This window comes from Netta rufina (genome assembly GCF_964035555.1).
Source record: "Netta rufina genome assembly, chromosome: 4".
NCBI classification, from domain to species: Eukaryota; Metazoa; Chordata; class Aves; order Anseriformes; family Anatidae; genus Netta; species Netta rufina.
Window position 1 is genome coordinate 10,389,398 of NC_140127.1, and position 18,590 is coordinate 10,407,987.

The 18,590-nt window shown below is 38.4% G+C and overlaps 1 protein-coding gene across 2 annotated transcripts in view; it reads right to left on the minus strand.

The window, feature by feature from the left end:
* GRID2 (glutamate ionotropic receptor delta type subunit 2) overlaps positions 1-18,590 on the minus strand; it is a gene marked incomplete at both ends in the record, with an annotated part of 702,974 nt that overhangs the window by 276,281 nt on the left and 408,103 nt on the right. For both annotated transcript variants that reach the window (XM_084285976.1, XM_084285975.1), the window contains one exon: positions 4,975-5,180. In XM_084285976.1, the coding sequence (XP_084142102.1) occupies positions 4,975-5,180 (206 nt within the window). The remainder of the gene's footprint in view (positions 1-4,974; positions 5,181-18,590) is intronic.

Genomic DNA, 18,590 nt, shown 5'->3' on the forward strand with positions numbered 1-18,590 from the left:
GCTACATTTAAAGGATGAAAGTTGCGACATGTTCAGCATACTGAACAGTAAAGGGATTTGGAAGATCGTGAGAACTTAAAAAATCCTTTAAGCCTCTAGCTCAGTTTGCAGCTATATATTCTGTGTTTAATACTATAGAAAGAACAAAACAACAACAAAAAAAAAAGGAACATATTTAATTAGATTGTGAGTAACAGCAAATTACAGTGGGGCATGCTGAATGGGATTTTTTTTTTCACCACAAGCTGCGACATAGAGAATGGACTCTCAAAAAAGCAAGTGCTCTTGAGGAGAGTGTTGGTCTAGGAAACTCAAACACACTTTGAAAAAAAAAAAAAACAAAAACAAAAACAACACAAACTGTTGAGAAAGAGACCCTTAAATAATAGAGCATTCAGCTTACAAGAAAAGTATAGCAGAAAACATAGTCACTGACTTTGTAAGATTTGGTTTTAGCCTCTGAAGATCATCTCTTCTAGCAAAACTGAAGTCCTGTCAGAAGATCAGGGGCTCAGATTTACAAGATTTTACAGAGGCATCCATGGCAAACAGGAGTTAACAGCTGATCTACAAGTTCAGCTGTGCCACAAATAGAAGCAGGGTACCACCTAGCACATGCAATTAAAGAATGCCCTAGATGATATTGCCTTCTCCAGAGCTGGTTATACATACTTGATATTTATCTGGAGTCTTCCATGTTCTTTGATGTATGTAATCCATTCATGACTGAACAAACAACATTACTATTTGCTCCCACAGAAACCCACCAAAACTTGGCAACAGATTTCAGTGGAAGTAGCATCGAGATTCACCACTCTGATCCTTATCTTCTATTTTCAACTGAATTCCCTTTATCTCTTAACTATATATCACATTTTTCTCTATTTTTTCTTTATTAATAAATAGAACAAAACACAGACAGACACTGAAGTAACATGTAAAACTCGATGCAAACAGCATCGCAGAAAATTATTAAAAAAAAAAAAGAGGAAGAGGTCCATGGACCTTGGACACAAAGGCTGAAAAAACCTTGTGGATAAGAAGTTGAATAGACTTTCTTAATTCACAGTACATGACTTGCTTAAAGAAATAAGCCTGCTTAGAGAGCTATGTAACACTAAAGCAAATCCCCATCTTTGATCTAAGAGATCTGATTTGCAGCACGATCAGATCTGAAGCTGAAATCTGGTAAAACCATGTCACTACATAAAAAAAGCTTTATTTTTTGAAACACTTAAGGTTAAATTTCCTGTTATTTCCAACAGATGACATAATAAAAAGCAGGACAGTTGCCACAAGAAACAATGTAATTTCACAGAATAAGTGTTACTACTTGTGCTATTCACAGTAACCATTAGAAAAAATAACACAGAGAAGGTTCAGTAACAACTCATCTTAAAATGATATTTGCTCTATAAAGACTCATTTTTGTCTTTCACTTGCATACTACTTCACTTGCATGACAAGAAGTTTCGAAGCGTTCTCACCTGTTTCTGAAAGAGGTCACTGCCCTTCTCACACATGGTCCTCGATTGGCAAAGCAGGCTCAACATGAGGGTGGTTTCCCTCTCCCCTTTCCTAATGGTTTTGAAATGCCTTCCCACCAAGGCTGGCACGGGGACAGAATTTTTCTTGTCCCAGAGTCCCTGCTCTTTTGCTAAAGCATCAGGTGATTTTTCCATCTTTTCTTCTAACACCTAACCCTGGACTTTTGCCCATTTGCTGAGCTTGCATCCTATTTATTTTCCTCTTCCCCCATATAGCTTTTCACATCCTGGAAGTTCAGAAGAACACATGTTAATAAATAAATAAAAAGCAAACAAGCAGCATACTGTTCACATCAGTCACCAGCATTACTGTAGCATAACAATTCCTATATTAAAGGGTTGGTTGTCAGGTGCTTTCCAGTAATAATAAGTCTGGATGGGAGTACTTTGCTTCATGTATGGGACCTAGATGATTATTTGTGGGTACAGAAATACCTTACCCTAATGAAAACTGAACAAGTCACTGCTAGATTCCTGGCATAGGACTTTTTCATATTCTTCCATAAACTCTTCTGGGGAGTAGTCCCAATCACTGCTAGCTCCATGCATCCCCAGTCTGTAGCCCCACAAATATCCCTGTTTAAGCGGAATTACCTCCATCCTCTGGGCTCAAAGCAATGAATGACATTAGAGAATTTGGCTGGTCTTTCCCTCTCTCTTTATATTAATCCTACAGCCAAAAAGGCGAGAGAAACCTCTCCACTTCCCAAGTGTCCCTGCTTTTTCATGCCCCACAGAGGACAAATTAATATGCAACTTTTTTTTTTTTTTTTATCTCCATGGTCAGAACAGTCTGTTTACATCCTAGTCTCCATTTTCTTGTGTATACTAGCATACATCTCATCTCTGCAAGCTCCAGAGATAAAAAAGCTGGAGAGAAAGAAGGGATCAGCTAAAACCCAACACAAAAGGCAACGCTTCTTAAATCAAACAAGCAAAATACCAACAAAACAAAATAGAAAGCTCAAACCCAGCACGCTCTTATTTAAAAATAAATATTTCAGTGAGTCAGAGCAAAGATAAATTCTACCACAAGGAATCTCTGATTTGCAGACTGCCTATTTACACAAGCTTCTGTCTATTTACCCTGGAAAAGTTGTTACTTGCATAGTAATCAAGCCCACGCTTACTACAGCTGTTGCAGAGTGAATGAACCCTCTTCTCAGCTAAACAATGAGGGGGTTCAGCCAAATTCAGTCGTCCAAGAAGAAGGGACTGAGAAGCAGAGACTATGTGATGCCTAGGGAGAGAGGCTGACATCTGACTAGGCAACTTAAATGCATCTCCTGGGCAGAGAAGCCATAATATATTTTTAAACAAAACGAAACAGAACTCTTGTCTATATGTGCATTTGTTTCTTATTAACTCCATATGTTTTGTGTTCTAATTCCATTATGTTAAGCTGAATTACAAGGTTAGACTGATCAGGCACAAGGCACAGTCTTAGGAATAAGCATGTCCACACTTGGGTTGTGTAGGAAGGCATGTCTTAACCCATTGGCCATCCATATGCTTCATCACTTCTTTGTCCAGAAGGTACAGCTTCTCCTTCAACTGCAAATTAACGGATTTTGATTATCCATTGGCAAAGCTATACCAGCTAATTTCTTCTTGCACAGGCACTGATTTGGGGATGCAGCTGTTGGGAAGTGCAGTTTGATCCCCCACACCAACAGACACAAAGTACAGGCAGTAATGCCCTTCCATTTGTGTAACTCCTCCTACTGAGAGGCTTTCACTGCCAGTTTTACCAGTCCCATGTCATACCCAAAATACTTGCTGGCAAAACCTGTAATGGAGCATCTGATACAAGACTCTCTGCTTGAACCTTACACACAAAAGAAGACAATGGCCTTTCCTGACAGTCATGCCTGGCAAGGAAAAATCACAGTCTTACTTTATTTTAGTGTCCAATGCCAAGGTGAGAACTCTAAAAGAAATTGCTTACGTTCTTGGCAATATTGGACATTGTTTTAGTTTTACAGTTTTTATTTATTTTTTAATATTTTAAAAGCTCAGTGCCTGCAACCTCAAAATATGACAATAACTTTCTTACTATGCTTCTGTTTGTAAAAATAAATGATGCTAAAGCAAATATATTTTCTTTAATTTTAAAGCGTTTTCCTTCATGAACAACATAGGAGTTTTGTCTCATTGAATTACGTGTATTGTAGTTAGAGACCTGAATCCTTCTGCTTTCAGGTTGAAGTATGAACTATCTAACAATGCCACTTGTTGAAAAATAAGACATCTGTGACTTAGGTGATAAAAACAGTACAGAACAATCTATAACATTCACACAAATTGTTCACATCTTATAAGGCATGGCAAACATTTGGATAGTGCAGCAAAGACTCATTATTCAAAATTAGCAAGCTTGAGTGTGTAACGAGGACAGCAGAATGCCTAGCCAAAAAAAAAAAAAAGAATCAAACCTATCCCCTAAAAACTTTTCTAAGTAATATTCTTAAAAGTCTCTTAATTGAGACTACATATACACAGTTTTTGAGCCTGAATTTCTGAAGACCTACATAACACAAAAGTTGAAAAATAATAAAAAAGAATAATAATAATAAAAAGAAGTTACAAATATATCCTAAGGAAATTATTGTAGAGAGAAAGTATATTTCAGTGGACCAAAAAAAAAAAAAAAAAAAAAGGTACTTTCAACCACAGGTTGAATGTCAACACACATTAAAAAGTAAAATAAAATAAAATTAACAGGAGAAATATTGGAATATTGGTGGTGTTTGAAGAGAACTACGCCACACATTTAAAAGATAAATTATGCAAGTCATAGCCAAATGCTCTGCACAAATCTTCTATCTCTAAACCATGATGAGATTTTTGAGAACTGTGCATGCTGCCTGCAATTTTTGTTTAAATATGTAAGCAGAACATTAGTTTATCATCTAACATTCCTCAGTCAGATCCAATCCTTCATGCATTCCACTACCTGACTACTACTCAGTTGTAAATAACAGATTATTATCAAACATTATTTTTTATAAAAGATAAAGTGCCTGTCAAGTAAACAGATTTTATCCATGGATGCATATGCTAAGTAACTAAAAGATTATAAAACTATAAGCTATAAAACCATCAGCTGTAAAGTTGGCTTTTTTTTTTTTTTAAAGCAATGGATGCAAAGAGCAAGGAAATAGCAGTGCAATATCCATGAGCTTGAAAAAAGGAGTTGAAGGGCTAATTCTTCTGTGTATTTCCTAACTGCTTTTGTTCATGCAGAATGTAGTTATATTGCTTTGTAGGCACATTTACGGGCATAAAAAAATACCCATAAATGATTATCTAAAAGAGAGGATATTTAAATATTTAAAAATAAATAAATACAAATAAACTGAACCTTTTGACAAATGGTTGCTGACTTTATAAACCAAGTAAGAAGTTACCACTGCTGAACACATACCTCTGTTATGAATGACTTGGCTGTGGAGGGGTTCATCACAAGAATAGCCCGTCTCAGAGTGTCCCGGTAGCGGTTCAGTTCTTCTATTCGCATAGTGGAAAAGAGCCCTGTGATCATTTTATTGATGTTGTTTTCTACTTTCTGCAATGCTACATCCATTCCCTGCTGAGATACTTTGTCCAAAAACTCTTGTATTCCACGGATATCTAGGAAAATCAAAAGCCAAGCAAGATGTTAATTGGTAAGTGGAATAAAAGACACAGAAAGCCATTCAGCTTCTCTCACAAAAATGTTTTGTTCAGTATCAGGTAGACCCCTCTGGGCTTTAACTTCAAATTCATTGGAGCTCTTCCCTGAGCTATGTTTGTGGCATTTTTTATAGTACTAAAACACAAGAAACAATGGCTACACACCTGCTCCAGTCCAAAAAAAACACTAAAAATCAAACCAATACATATTTCTAGCAACTTTCCTAATTTGCTCAGTCAATCATCATTTTAGTTTCATAAAGGACTTTCATGCTAAAATCCGTAAGTAGCAGTGAAGTGGACTGCAACTTATAGTGCTTCCTCTGACTAAGGGTCGTCAGAGACACTTAGAAGTGGGAGAAGGGGAAGAAGTAGATTCTTTTTGTTGCTGGACTCAAAATTTTGTTACCCACAGCAACACTACGTAGCTTCAACTAAGTGAAGCTCATTAAAAAGTCTTAACATTGTTCTAAATTGCACAGTTGTTTATTTCCTTGAAAAACAAAAGCCAGACAGTTGCAATGGTACTGCCTGCTCTACTCTGATGCTGCCACTACTGGCTGAATTTGTCTTCCATAGCTTACTGCTCTAATGGAGCCTTCTGGCTCATGCCAAGTAAATCCTTCTTTAAAAGTGAGTCAGAAAGATCTGGGCCACAAAACACTAAGAATTTTCACCACCACCACCTCGCAATATCTTTAGTGTTCCCTGGACAGAAATCGCTGGGTGCTCTCACACTGAGATGTTACCCTCAGGCTGGCTGAAGCCTTTTCCATTACTGAATTTCATAGCTAAGAGTGAAAAGGGGTAGTTTTTGTTTTCCCCCTCTTTTGAATGGCTTTATTGAAGTAAAAACTAGAATCTTCCAAATTAAAATCTCTCGATGACTTCCCAAGTCAGAGCAGGATCTCCTGGGCCTCAGGGAAATCCTGAGTCCTTCCTTTCTGACCCACATTCAGCACTGCAGTTTCTAAATCTTTTTTATGTAACCAAGCCACCAGCTCCCTGATGTGCAGTCACTCAGACCCGCTCTCCCTGAGGACACAGCAGAACATCCTTCCCTCCCTGTGCACCAGCCTCCTACAGACCAACCTGATCCCATTTAGAGGAACAAGATGCAGCCTGAGACAACATAACAGATATTGTTGGGCACAGGCATTAGGGGCATGGTATTCGATCCATCCCTGGAGGACTGCAGTCTCTGCTCTGCCTCCCTCCTACAACCATGGTGCTCTTACAGCGCCTTGTCTGGATCACTCACTTTCCAGGGAACAGTCACACCTGAGGCCATGGACTGAGCACACCTCTTTCTTCAGGAAACATCTAGTATCTGAGAAGGCTTCCAACTAGATTTTCTCAAGTGCTTGCTTGCTCTGAGGTCTTTCCTCCTTCTCCTATCTTCTTCTCGCACTCCCTTGTTGATTTAATCATATTAGGAAATGGGAACCTAAAAAACATTCATGCTACAGTGAACTGTATAGATGCAGTTCTCATATGATATGGGAGGGCTGCAAAAGCTTGGAAAATCAGAGCAGACTGGGGGGATGCCTGAACATGGCAGACTGTGAGCCTCAGAAGAGATGTTACACAAACAGCCACAAGCTCAAGCAGGAAAGGGCTCTCAGATGACCCTTAGGGCGGCCTATTTTGCAGGAGCTAAAAGTGATACCATGCTGGCACATTGTGATAACAGCTCAGGGCAACCCCATGACAAACCACAGAGAATAGCAGAGCACATTGCTGTTGTTTTATTTTATCAGGACTGCAGTTACTACATTCTCATAGGAGTACACTGACAGGCAATGGCCTTTAGAGGGACCAAAGTCCATTTTAAGACTAGAAGAAATAATGAAAATCAGCCCTTTTGAGAAAAATATTGTGAGAAAGCCTTTTAAATACATTCCCAAAAAGCTGCCTAGACCCCAGGAGCCTCCCCTAGCCTTTGAGGCAGCAGTACTCCCAGAGCTCAGCTGCTCTGTGGCAGTCCTGTGGATTCACAAAAGGTCTGGGCTGCAGGGGAGGATGATGTGTGCCCCTCCTCCTTGCCCCCAGCAAAGCATCCACAACACGGCAGAAAAAACTGTGTGAGACACCCCTGCAGAGATTAGAGAGGTATCACATGTGGATTTAGCATGGAAAATGTGACTGGGAAAGTACAAGAGCAGAGCAGCTAAGGCCTGGCCAGCGATCATGGCAGATGAACCCTACATGGTCTGAGGACTCTAACAGCAACACTCCGACACCCAGACATGATTAGCCTGTGGGGAAAAGCTGAAAATACCCGAGCTAGAAGTCTCTGTGCTGACTGCTGGAAGAACTCTACTAAAACTAAAGGCAAGCTTTCCTTTTTTCCAACCTTAGTCAATGCTCTTTCTGTTTACCTATGTGTTTATAGATCGGGGTGAGGGAGGCTACACACTCTGAAGTTTAAAGGTGCTACCAAACACATGTGATGGTGCCCTTTGATTTCAGGCATGGGCAAAATAAGGTAACTGAGAGGTTCTGGGTTTCAGAGAAATCTAGTGGCACAGTGAAAAAGATCTGAGGCACACAAAAACATTCCCATCTTGATCTGCTTATTTCTGGAAAAAGAGTAGCATAAGGAAAACAAAGTTCAGTCTCCATGGTAAAGAAAATGCTCTGCAAAGATGTCCCAGCTAAAGAACATTACAAGCAGCCACCCTCTTCAGGCAACAGATTCCCAAAGCCACTTCCATATATGAAGACCTGGCCATGTAACAGCTTAGAGCCAAGCAGCCCACAAAAATAATTCAACAGCCTTAGTCTTAGAAGTCAGTCTGCCACCACCAGAAAGTTGGCTCTCTTGCCTAGAGCTCTAAAATACTGCAAACTGGACAGAAATTTAGGCTAGAAACAGCATTCAGCACAGCAACACCAGCCTTCAAAGACTGCCAAAACACCAGCATTACTAAAGAATTACACTTCAAGAATAGGTTAAACACAAATAAAATACATGCTTATCCTAAAAATAAAGTTCTATAAGAGAATCAGATACCAATTACAGCTTCTGTTTAATATCTAAATCAGGAAAATTAAAATCAGTCTAATCAGAGATGTTAGATTTTTTTTTTTTTTTGGCACTGTAAACACCAATTTAAGAAACAACAAGATCATTTGAACGGCTACAAATATGCTTTGATTTATGCAAATGATAAAATAACTTCTTTCCACTTCAACTCCTTCATTCTGAAGTTCCTGTGGCTTCAGGACTCTGTGAATTATTTAACAACCAGACAAACGGAGTAAGAACTGGATTAAAAACTGTCAGAGTCCAAATTAATGAAGTATACTGAGCATATGGAGATTGGACATAGATATACCATCAAAATATTCAGGGAGGAAATGAATTTTGTAGGAAAACTTTTATTAAAATTTAGATTCTGTAGCATAAATCCATATATTCTTCTCCGATACCAGAACATGGAATGCAGATACAAAGTTTTATCTGTCCTTTCAGAACAAGAACATTGAACTTGACCATAATTTATAAACATGCTGGAATTATCGACTGATATTCTGTATAATCTGCATTGTCCCAGAAACCAGATTACAGGGTCAAATTGTTTTGTTTGCCATGAATATCTGCAAATATAAACACTAAAGAAACTGTAGTGAATGTTCATTGAGTGAAGGGACAAAAGTGGCAAAGGCCCAGTAGTATTCTGAAGTTCTGCATTTATCAGGTGGTCATGCCAACAGTGTTGTACCACTGCTTGTAGGAAAATAGTAATGTCCTAATGGAAAGGACACCAAATCATGTTGTATAAAACTTCTTGAATAGTTCTGCCATTGGCATTGATAAAACACAATGCCGAGGACAGGAAACAAATACAGACTCTGCTTTACTTCAGCCTACCCAGTAGAAAAATGGAGATATTGGTGATGCTCACCTGCTGCTGTGAAACAACAGAGAGCACAAAAACACCCTGCTATTTAAATGCTTTTTAAATCATGATGGTACTTCCAATATTTCATCAGCAAGTCACTAGCAATGATCATATTCAAAGCGTATGCCAAAGAACAGATGCTGCCACTGAATGGGCAGCATTATCTTTCCTGCGTGGATTGTCTGAAAGTGGCACATTTCCACACTGCACTGTGGAATCATCTTCCTAATAGATAAACTCCTTCTGCAGAAAAATCTGGCAAGCAACCTGTAGCACAGATGGCTCCACTGCGGAGACACAGAACTGTTCATGTCTGGGACACAGGTGTTTCTCGCCCTGAATTTGCTAGCCAACCTGTTGCCCAGCCAGGAGACACATTTCTGTTTTCTATGTAAATCAGATGAATCACAGCCATTTCCAGAAATGCAGAAAAGCTGCCCATTATCACCAGTATTAATTATTCTCCTCACTGATTAAAGTCAACATTACCGTAGAGAAACAGACTGATACTAAAGCCAAAGCTACCTCCTCCTCCTCCCATCTCAGTGTCATTGTTAGTTAAATTACCTTCTCTGTTTTTTACTGTATAGCCATCACTTCAACTCTACACATGCATGCACAAGAACATGGTACCATTCTGCAATCAGATATTCAGCATCAGCTATAAGAGTTAAACCTGGCTGGAAATTGAAAGAAACATTACCAAATATTCCCCTTTTCAAACAAAATTGTGGCTGATGTCAGACATTGTAAAGTTTGCTTGGAAAAGTTCAACAAACAAGGAAGCAAACTTTATTTGTGTGGGTGAATGCAAGACCCATGGCCTCCTACTCTCTGAAGGTGTGGCTGATATATTCAAATGCCACTTGACGAGTTAAGCTGAGATGTGAATCCAGGTGCCAGCTTTACCGCAGGCTGGCCATTACTATCAGTTAATGAGGAGGTGAACTATGAAAGTTCACAGCAAATGATATGCAAGCACCTAAACCCATACAGTCTGTTCACTGAACATCTTTTGGGTACTTGAGAGAGACCTTAAGATACAGGTAAGCATCTTAAATACTATTGCAGAGCATACTCAGAGCAAAGTTAAGCATCCTTTGAACAATGGGTCTGATACCTAAATCTTGACTGCCCAACCTGGCAGAAACACTTGGACCTCACCTAGCACAAACAGTAGCACCATTTAATGGAAAGCTTGGCAACTTTATGGTAGGAAACACATGTATGCACAAGCAGGCAGATAGGGAGGGTTAAGTAGCCAGTATTTTCAATAGATCATGAGGATTTAAAGTCCAGAGCTTTCATTGACACCAGATTTACAAGAGCTGTGTCTTAGCTCTCTTTTTACTGAGGTCGCTAGACCTCATATATATATGTGACACACCTGAAACAAGGGGATTCCTGACTTCCACTGCCTGATCTTAGTATCAAATAATAAAACTTGCTCTTTCCACAAGTTTCTTCACTGCTGAATCGCATAAGTTACCTCTTCCATTTCTGTTTCTATGCCAATTTCAGTGGGAGCAAGTCTCTTGTTCTGTCTTGAGGACAATCTAATGATTAGGACACCCTAGTTCGAGATAGGCTGAGGCTAAGGTATCTCATACAGAAAAAGCAGCTTTTGTATGTAAAAGTAAAGCTTTTATATTCCATACAAAATGAACAGCAAACACTAAATGAACACCTCGTATGCCAACTATGTAATACTCTTATTAAAAAATGAGAACTCTTTAGGTTAGATATAGATACAAATCTTTAAAAATAAATTTTCACATCATGCTATAGCCAAAAGAGAAAGATAGCCGTAGTCACCAACAGCAAAAAATTAATCCATCCACTGTTACCATTGTATACCACCTAAATTACAAGGCACTTGCTGTTGCTGAGCACTTCGGTTATCTCAAACTTGGTTTACAATCATTAGCTCATCCTCCCTCTGATACCATTTTAGATCTGAGAACATTTTCCTTGCAGTACCCAGATGATAAATTCCATCTGATTCAGCTGTGGCAGTAAAGGTGAATGCACCTGTCATAAATATTCACTGGCTGATTTACACAAAAGACCACTTTATTTGTACAGTTGATGAGAAAAGCCATTGTATAACAAATGGCACTGTTCAAATTCTTATCAAGAAAGCTTTGTAAGTTGAGAGCAGTGATTCTTCCTTACACAATGATGGCTAACATGACAGCAACTATTAATTATGGAAATGCACTGCACACAAGGGAGATGTGCAGCTCTGGCTGGACTCTGACTGTAGCACCACTCTTAAAGCCTTGAACAAAGCATTCACACTGCTGTATTTGTGTTTATGTTTATTAACATGCTTGAGGTCTAGGCTAAGAAAAACAACAATTTAACATGATGATTCAATAATAATCAATAATAATTCAATAAATTCAATAATAGTCCTTTATCCTACTTTAACAGCAGTGGAATTCCCTCTCATTATTCAGGTTATATGTAACTCAGTGAACCTCCAAAGTAAAAGAAAGAAAAATAAACAAACAAAAACCAAGCACCTACTGTGGTGGTTTTACTCAGATGGGCAGCCAAGCTCCACTACAACTGCTCTCTCACTCCCCCTCCTCAAAGGGAAAGGGGGAGAAAATACGATGCAAAGGGCTCAAGGGCTGAGATAAGGACAGGGAGATCACTCAACAATTATCGTCACAGGCAAAACAGACTCAGAGTAGGGAGATAGTAAGATTTATTGCCTATTAGTAGCAAGCTAGAGAAGAGAGAAACAAAGGAAAGAAACCAAAAACTCCTTTCCCCCATCCATCCTGTACTACCTCCTCTCCTTGAGTGACACAGGGGATCAGAAAATGGAGGCTGTGGTCAGTCTCTAGCACATCGTCTCCACCGTTCCTTCATGGTCCGTATCTGTCCCTGCTCCATGTGGGGTCTCTCCCACGGGATGCCGTCCTTCCTGAACTGAGCCTGCGGGGGCTGCCCACAGGCAGCAGCTCTTAAAGAACTGCTCCCACATGGCTCTGTACCACAGGGTCCATCCCCCAGGAGCAAACTGCTCCAGTACGGGTCCCCCACGGGTGGGCAGCAGCTCCCCCCAGCCCCCTGCTCCTGCGTGGGCTCCTCTCCACGGGCTGCAGCTCCGGCCCGCGGCCTGCTCCTGTGGGGGCTTTCCATGGGCCACAGCCTCCTCCAGGCCACATCCACCAGCTCCACTAGGGGCTCCTCCACAGGCTGCAGCATGAAAATCTTCTCCACAGTGATACTCCATGGGCTGCAGGGAGAAAACCTGCTTCACCATGGTCCTTACCACATGCCACAGGGGAACTTCTGCTCCAGCGCCTGGAGCACCTCTCCCCCTCCTTCTTCACTGACCTCGGTGTCTAGACAGCTGTTTTTCACTCCTCTCGCTCTACCAGCTGCTGTGTAGCAGCAGATTTTTTTTTTTTTACACTTTCTTAAATCTGCTCTCACAGAGGTGCAAACAACATCTCTTTTTGGCCCAGCTCTGGCCACTGGTGGGGCCCTTATCTAATGTGGGGCAGCTTCTGGATCCTTCTCACAGAAGCTACCCCTATGGCCCCCTGCTACCAAAACCTTGCCACGTAACCCCCCCACAACACTTACATAGCACTCTCACTGATTTTTATCTGTATTTGGGAACTGAGCACTAGTTCCAACTCATTATAAATACATTTAAGCTCAAATGCCTCATTGCAGGTGGAATACCATTTATATTATCACAATTTTGGGAATATAACAAGTAGAGATTATATTTCTCAGGGAAAACTGAAAATGTATAAATGGTAAGAGTGACTTTCTTCCTCCCTCACTTGCAACTTTCTGCAATTTCACACATGCAAAAAAAAAAAAAAAAAAAAAGGCATAAAATAAGTTTCAAATTTCTTAATATAATCTAGCTGAGGAAAAAGAAGAAAAATAAACACTGTTTTGGCTTTTCTAAATATATTTCCATATCAAACCATAAGAAGAGCATGTAACACTAATTTTGTTGTTTGATATGAGCTATTGTGGCACTACTGAAATGTCTAGGAAATCTGTATTTTAAAGGATCCTCTGACTACGCCATTCACATTAGTTTCTTTTTGTTTCATGGCATACTTCAATTATTAAAGATTACACTTCAAATAAGAAAAATCAATACAGACAATCTCAAGAAGCCAAACCAATATTGCGGGAGAGATGCTAACTTTTGTAGTTTTCAAATCCTGCAAGACTTAAGTTTCCAACTGTAGTGATGACTGACACAAGATTTTTCATTTGAGTTTCTCAGCTTTATAACTGGGAAGAAAGAAAATAAAAAAAAAAAATAAAAAAGGATAAAATAGATAAATAAAATTGAAGCTAGAACTAATCCTTAATAGTATCAGCTGCTACCTTAGGTTTTTGAAAATAGAACGGGAGCCAGATTGTGATCAACCCTCACTCATGGAGGCTGACAAGCCAATAAATTCTACAGTCACGTACTTTTGACTGTATAACCTGCTTTCTACTTCTTCGATCAAATTCTGTTTGACTACAGTTTGCATTAGCGATTTCCAAAAGGCCTTTTGTAGTTTTCTTTGAGTAAAACATCTTGCAGAGAAATAAATTTTTCTCATCTGTTGCCTCCAAAGATAACAGCTTAGAGCCTAGCGCTGTTTATCTTCAGCATTTACTCTTCTCTTAGAAATTATGCCAAACTTGAAAAATTGTGCTTATATCCTATACAGCTGTACGACACAGCTCTATGCCTAGATACACACCGTTATTTAACAGAAATCTATACTTCAGTATATGATATACTAGCTCTCCCTGTAGGTCCTCAGAACACCTTGTTGGTTTACAGAAGTGTGAGGTACCATACATCTCTGTCCAAGGAGGTGGCAAGGAACAGTGAAGTGACTGACTGTCCTTGCATCCTTTCCTGGTCATAGAATAAGTATGACAGTGTGTGTGATAATCTTACTCAAGACAAATTGTTCTCTGACTGAACATCAATCTGCTCCTCAATAATTTTTTCAGTTGATTAAAGATTTACACTATGGGCACAAGAATACCTTATGAATGGACTGGCAATGAGAGGAACGCAAGCCACAATATAGATAAAAATAAGATTTACAAATACTGCAATGAATCATTTCTAGCCTTTTCCATTTTTTCTTGACCGGTTAAAACTGTGTCAGAGAAATTTTCTTTTCAATTTATGAAACCACCTGACTTTTATGACATCATTATGACTAACTCATGCCTCCTTTCTAATGGTGGTATAATTTCTTCAACATGCAAAATACTCTGATCAAGGGGTTCCTCTTTTGAGAACTGCCCACTTACTTAGTTGCCAAAATATCCACTTTCAGGCTCAATTTGAATACTTTTCAAAGGATACTAAAATTATAAAGTTGAAAGACATTTAGCTAACAGCAGTGGAGAACAATACAAGAATGAGGTACTCAGAAAGTCTTCCAAATGCAAATAGTATTAAAATGTCACTTTTCTTTTTTTGAAGCTTGCAGTCTGCACATGCCCAAATGAAATCTCACACATCTGCAAAACCTCTAAGTAACATATCATTTAGGGAGACATTACACAGATATTAGGAAAACATCTACAGTTTGATTTTGAGCTCAACACTGAAATTCTAGAAACAAAAACTTGATCTTCCTTCCTTATTAACACAACACAGAGTTTGACACAGAGTCAAGCCTTTGAGAGTCAGATTTATTCCATCTTAAAGGAAATTGATCAAATGATAATCCTTTCTTACCTTTCTACATATTCACTCATAGCTCCTTGAATGTATTTGCCCTACTATTATCAGTGTAAAAAACAAGAGCATGGCCATTGTTCCACGGCAGAAATATTACAGAGTAATTCAGTTAACTCAAAAGTTAAATAATTTAAGGGACAACCAAAATATATATTCAATTTCCAGTGGTATGTCAAACAGCCAAAACAAATTATTACATGAGTTCTCACAAACAGCTACCAACTTGCAATGTAATCGACACATTACAGTTACATGGATGAAAAACACATGTTCCTTTCCTCTTTATCTGGATGACATAATACATACTAATCCAAAAAAAAAAAAAAAAGTTCAATAAGAAGCTTGAATTAATTATATGTTTATTGAGGCACAGTGAAGTAAATGAGTACAGGATCTTGGCAAAGAGCCAGATGAGTAATAAACAGTTTTAAGACTGTCTGGAGACAGACTTGAGAATATTATAGTCATCAGGCAGCTGAAAACAGCCTCAGGGTAATTATGAGCATTTGCAATCGATTAAGGAGAGTGTGATTCTTTTATGAATCTTTATTAAACTTGCATTAAAACTTTAAATGATTTGAAAATGTTATGGTTCCAAGCACATCTTTGTCTGTGGTCATCATTTATTTCTTTCTGGAAAATGTTTATGCAGGCAAGTGACAGTGAAATTATTTGCTTTATAGGTTCTCAAAGGAGATGCTTGGAATCCAGAGCCCATACCTGCAGGTGGACTTCAGCTCAGAATACCATCCCTTTAACAACCTTCTCTTCACCCAGCTCAGCCTTCCCCGTTCTTTTTTCAGGATCTTTAAAGAATTGTACTCCCATGCTATCTCATTGCACACAGTTTAATATATTAGGCTGGAACCATCCTGCTTGGGCAGGGTTGGGGGGAATGCTCTCATTTAAATTCACAGTTTCACAGAGCTCTTTACTAGCATCCTCAGTATTTACAGACCTCACTGTTCTCCTCATTGAGCTTGTTTTTTATTTTGGGACTTTCCCCCAACTCCTCTGTCAGACTGAGCTTGAGACATCTTTTTACTCATGTGAGCAAGCACCTCACTGCTGCCTTCATCCTTCCCCAGCACAAATAGTCTGAACCCCTCACATATGCTGAGAACTAAGAGGATAAATCCATATGGAATTTTCTGTGAGAGCTTTCTTTAAGTCTTTTCTACTGCTACCCTCCTTCCTTTCCTTCCAGCAGTTTTAAATTATTTCTTCAACCTCCACTTGCTATGGGACTGCCTCCTTTAACCCTCACACAGTAAATCTGCCTCGTAGCAGCCCTATTTTTTTTCTTTGCAGAAGTTAAAATTAAATTACCACCTAAGTGACTGGTAAATATCCAGTGCCAAATATATGCAGTTAATATGATGTAAATCAACAACAATGGTTGCATATTGAAGGTACGCTGGGTAGAAAAACATAAGGTTAGGCCAGAAATCTGGACAGATAAGTGGGGTTTCAAAGCTTTTTTTTTTTCAAAAGATTTTAAAATATCACTACCATTACAATAAAAGAGAATAGGAAATAAGGCAACATTAATTCCCAAGAAACAATCTTATTCCCCTAATCTTTCTAGATAAAGTGCAGAATCTTTCTATCTGCTTTGGCACCAACAAAACATTAAAAATAAATGTTTTCAAACAGCTAGACTTTCTCACTTTTATCTTAGAAATGCAGAGATACCTACATTGTAAATTGCACAAAATTCACAATTATGTTCTTGCAGTGATTGACTTTTTGTTTGTTTGTTTGTTTGTTTTTTTCATAAAAAATTTACTACTACAGGAAAGTATCTATGTATTCCTGGAATATATGGTGAGCTGTAAACTGCCTGAAGAGAAAGACTTGAACTGGAAAATCTTGCCCCTTGTTGATACACCATAGAGATTTAATAAATAAATAAATAAATAAACAATTCAACCGTATTCTGGTATTCTAGGTAAATTACTCTGCTCATATAGCCGGGGTGCTCACATTCAGATCTCAAACAATTATTTCATTTGTTTCCCTCTGTGATTTAACACCTTCAAGGTATAAGAGTCTTTTTCAGGTTAATATTTAGAAACTGGCCATAGCAGATGCATGCCTGTACCGAGCCAGGATTTGCATTATTTACTGTTACAAACTCAATTTGGACTTGAGACTATAAAATAAAGATGTAATAACGTGGTTAAGCTTGATCAAAATATTTACAGATGTCAGTGGCTCTTCTCACAATTCTAAATTTAGTGATTTCCAGAGGTATAAGCTATACATATACATTATCCGGTCTGAAAGTGCCTTTACTGAAAAGGCTGTTGATGGTCACAGGGACAAGTCCAGAGGCTTAGTGTCTCTGTCCATTCCCTACATTTGAAAGAGGGAGATGCAGAGCTACCTTCTGCAGCACAGTGATCCTACCACTTGAAATGAGCAGTAAGTACTAGAAGAGTAGAAGCTAATAGGGATGCTTAAATGTATTATCCCTTCATTTGTTACTGACAAGACACTATATATACAAAGGCTTTATTAAAATCTTTTAGTGAGCTTAACTATGTAAAGCAGAAAAATACTTATTTTTACTGTTATCAAGGGTGTGTGTGTGTGTTTAAATAGCCAACCTAACTACGGTTTTACCTGAAAAAATACCTATCAGTGAAAAAATTAGATGTCAGTTATTCCAGAAATGCATTTCTGCATGCCTTCTTTAACATCCAGCTGCCTATGAGTTACTGAAATAATTGCTTCCTCCAAAGACTGACTTTCTCTCTTGGTAAAGGCACTTTAAGTGTACTTGAATCTTCTAGCATTTAGCTGGAAGAAGCGTTAAAATGTTAAAACTGAATATACTTGTCTACTGCTATTCAGAAAGAATCTGGCATTTTTACAAAAGGATAACATCCAGCAAATAACTCTCTGCCCTGCAGAAAGACACATTTCCAGCTATAAATAATACTCTAACTCCCTGATAGTGAAAAAGAATCTACGATAGACTGCAAGATAAAAATCAAAAGCAATTCAATTCATAGGAATAAGAATCTACAATATTTATATATTGACACACAAATCAGCCACTTTTAAAGGTGCAAGGGATCTGGTTTATCACAGTTACTTACTTTGGACATGAGCATAATTTTACTCTAGGAAAATTTACTGTAAATATGAAACATTTTTTTCACGTGTTAAAAATATTACTGGAAATTATTTCAGCAATATAACTAATGTATTTGGTAATAAATTGTTAAATTGAATCACTGAGAAATGATTTCTTAATGGAACTCTTCTTGTTGCCAGAACCAAGCCAACAGCACACTCATATTTTCTAACTTACAAAAACGTAGGAACAATAGGAAAAATTAAAGGATTAACACATCAAAATCTATATTCCCATTACTTCTCAAGTGCCATTTAGTGATATGGAGACATCATTTAGTGTTACGCTTTCTGCCTTGAAAAGGAAAGATTGCTATATGCAAAAAAACAACTGGGGCAAGAAATAGGTCTGTTTGCACAAGTGTCAGTTCTGCAGAGGACTGAATGATGTATTTAGCTCTAAATAAATGAACAATATCTTCCTTATTATAAGAATTGAATTTAATCCTAATGCAAGTGTTGGTCTCCCACCTACTTTAACATTTAATACTAAATGTTACATTAAAATGTCTAATATAAACCGCTGCAAGCAGTTGAAGGGAGCAAAGCTTCCATCCTGCATTAAAG